This window comes from Phytophthora infestans, genomic scaffold (genome assembly GCF_000142945.1).
Source record: "Phytophthora infestans T30-4 supercont1.39 genomic scaffold, whole genome shotgun sequence".
Lineage (NCBI taxonomy): Eukaryota > Oomycota > Peronosporomycetes > Peronosporales > Peronosporaceae > Phytophthora > Phytophthora infestans.
In genome coordinates this window covers 395676-397170 of record NW_003303720.1, presented here as the reverse complement: position 1 = coordinate 397170, position 1495 = coordinate 395676, and the positions used below count along the sequence as shown (strand labels likewise).

The window sequence follows — 1495 nt, the reverse complement described above, 5'->3', positions numbered from 1 at the left end:
TGATGTCACTCTAAACGCTCCATCTTGCGTGATTCTGTGGACTACTTGGGATTCACGCTGACCCCGAACGGCATCCAGCCTCAGGCCAAGAAGGTCGAAGCCATTCAGCAGATTGTGGAGCTTCCCAACAAGAAGGAGCTTCGCAGATTTCTCGGGATGATCTCGTACTACCGGGAAATGGTCCCAAACAAATCAGCGCTCACAGCGAAACTCAACAGGTTGACATCAAAGAACGTCCCATTCGTTTGGGCACCTGAAGCGGCAGCAGCCTTTCAAGACATCAAGAAAGCACTCGCCCGTAATGTTTGGCTGGCTATTCCAGATTACAGCCGGACATTTCACGTTTTCGCCGATGCTAGTGGTCGTCAGATAGGTGGAGTGATCATCCAAGGCAAGCGCATCATTGCCTGCTTCTCTTGTTCCCTAACGGACACGCAGCGCAAGTATTCTACCATGGAATGGGAGCTTCTTTCGGTCGTTGAAATTCTCAAAGAGTACCGCACAATGCTGCTTGGATTTCCTGTAATCATCCACACAGACCACAACAATTTGCTTTTCCCACAGGAATCGTCACTGCGAGTAAAGCGTTGAAAGCTGCTGCTCGAGGAATACCGTCTCTCCGTGCAGTACGTTCCAGGTGTGCAAAACATTGGTGCAGATTCATTCTCGCGACTCCGCTATGACTATGTGAAACAAACAACCGAGACGGAACTTCTTGCAGTGAAGGAGGAAGAAGTCGCCATCGACGGTGCCGTGCTGAAAAAGCACCAACTTCCCGACTCGACTACGAAGACGATTATCACTCGGCTGGAACAAAACGCCGCTGACCCCGACTATTCACTGCGCGCAGCACTTGGAACAGTTTTGCTGCATTTCAAAAAGGGGGGTGTTGTCCCCACATCTCTTCGGACGGATATTGTGGAGCTTTATCACGAGTACTTACTGCATACCGGTGCTGAGAAGCAGTTTCAGTCCATGTCGACATTTTGGTGGCCAGGCATGGAAACTGAAGTGAAGAATGTTGAAATTCAATGAATCTGGCGCCAGATGCGCCGACCAGCTGGAGGTCTCGGATGGCGTGCGAGGGTAAGTATAGGAAGGATAAATGACGGAACGGTCACTCACTAATCTCACTTTCCATTCTGCTTCCTACTACGCACCTTTACCTTTCAACAAAGAAGTACGTCACAGCCTGCATGCAGTGCAAGCGAGCAAAGTTACACGGAGGAAAACAAGATTACGGCCATCTTCCACCAACGCCAATGACGAACGATGATCGTCATTTCGACGTGGTGCATGTGGACCTCATCGGTCCTCTTGAAGGAGATTACTACTGTCTCACTGCCATCGAGCGCCAATTCCGTTGGCTAGAAGTTATGATGCAGCACGGCCGCACATCAGCTACGACGGCACTTAGCTTCGAGTGATGTTGGTTATGCCGCTATCCGCGGCCAAAACGAGTGATTCACGATCGAGGACCGAAGTTTACGGGTGA

The 1495-nt window shown here is 50.4% G+C and overlaps 1 protein-coding gene across 1 annotated transcript; it reads left to right on the top strand.

Moving 5' to 3' along the window:
• Window positions 1-975: 975 nt before the first annotated feature.
• PITG_15824 (uncharacterized protein) lies at window positions 976-1495 on the top strand (the record flags this gene model as incomplete). Its single annotated transcript, XM_002898020.1, has 3 exons — window positions 976-1020; window positions 1179-1423; window positions 1477-1495. 3 exons carry the CDS (start codon window positions 976-978, stop codon window positions 1493-1495), a joined length of 309 nt encoding a protein of 102 aa, XP_002898066.1.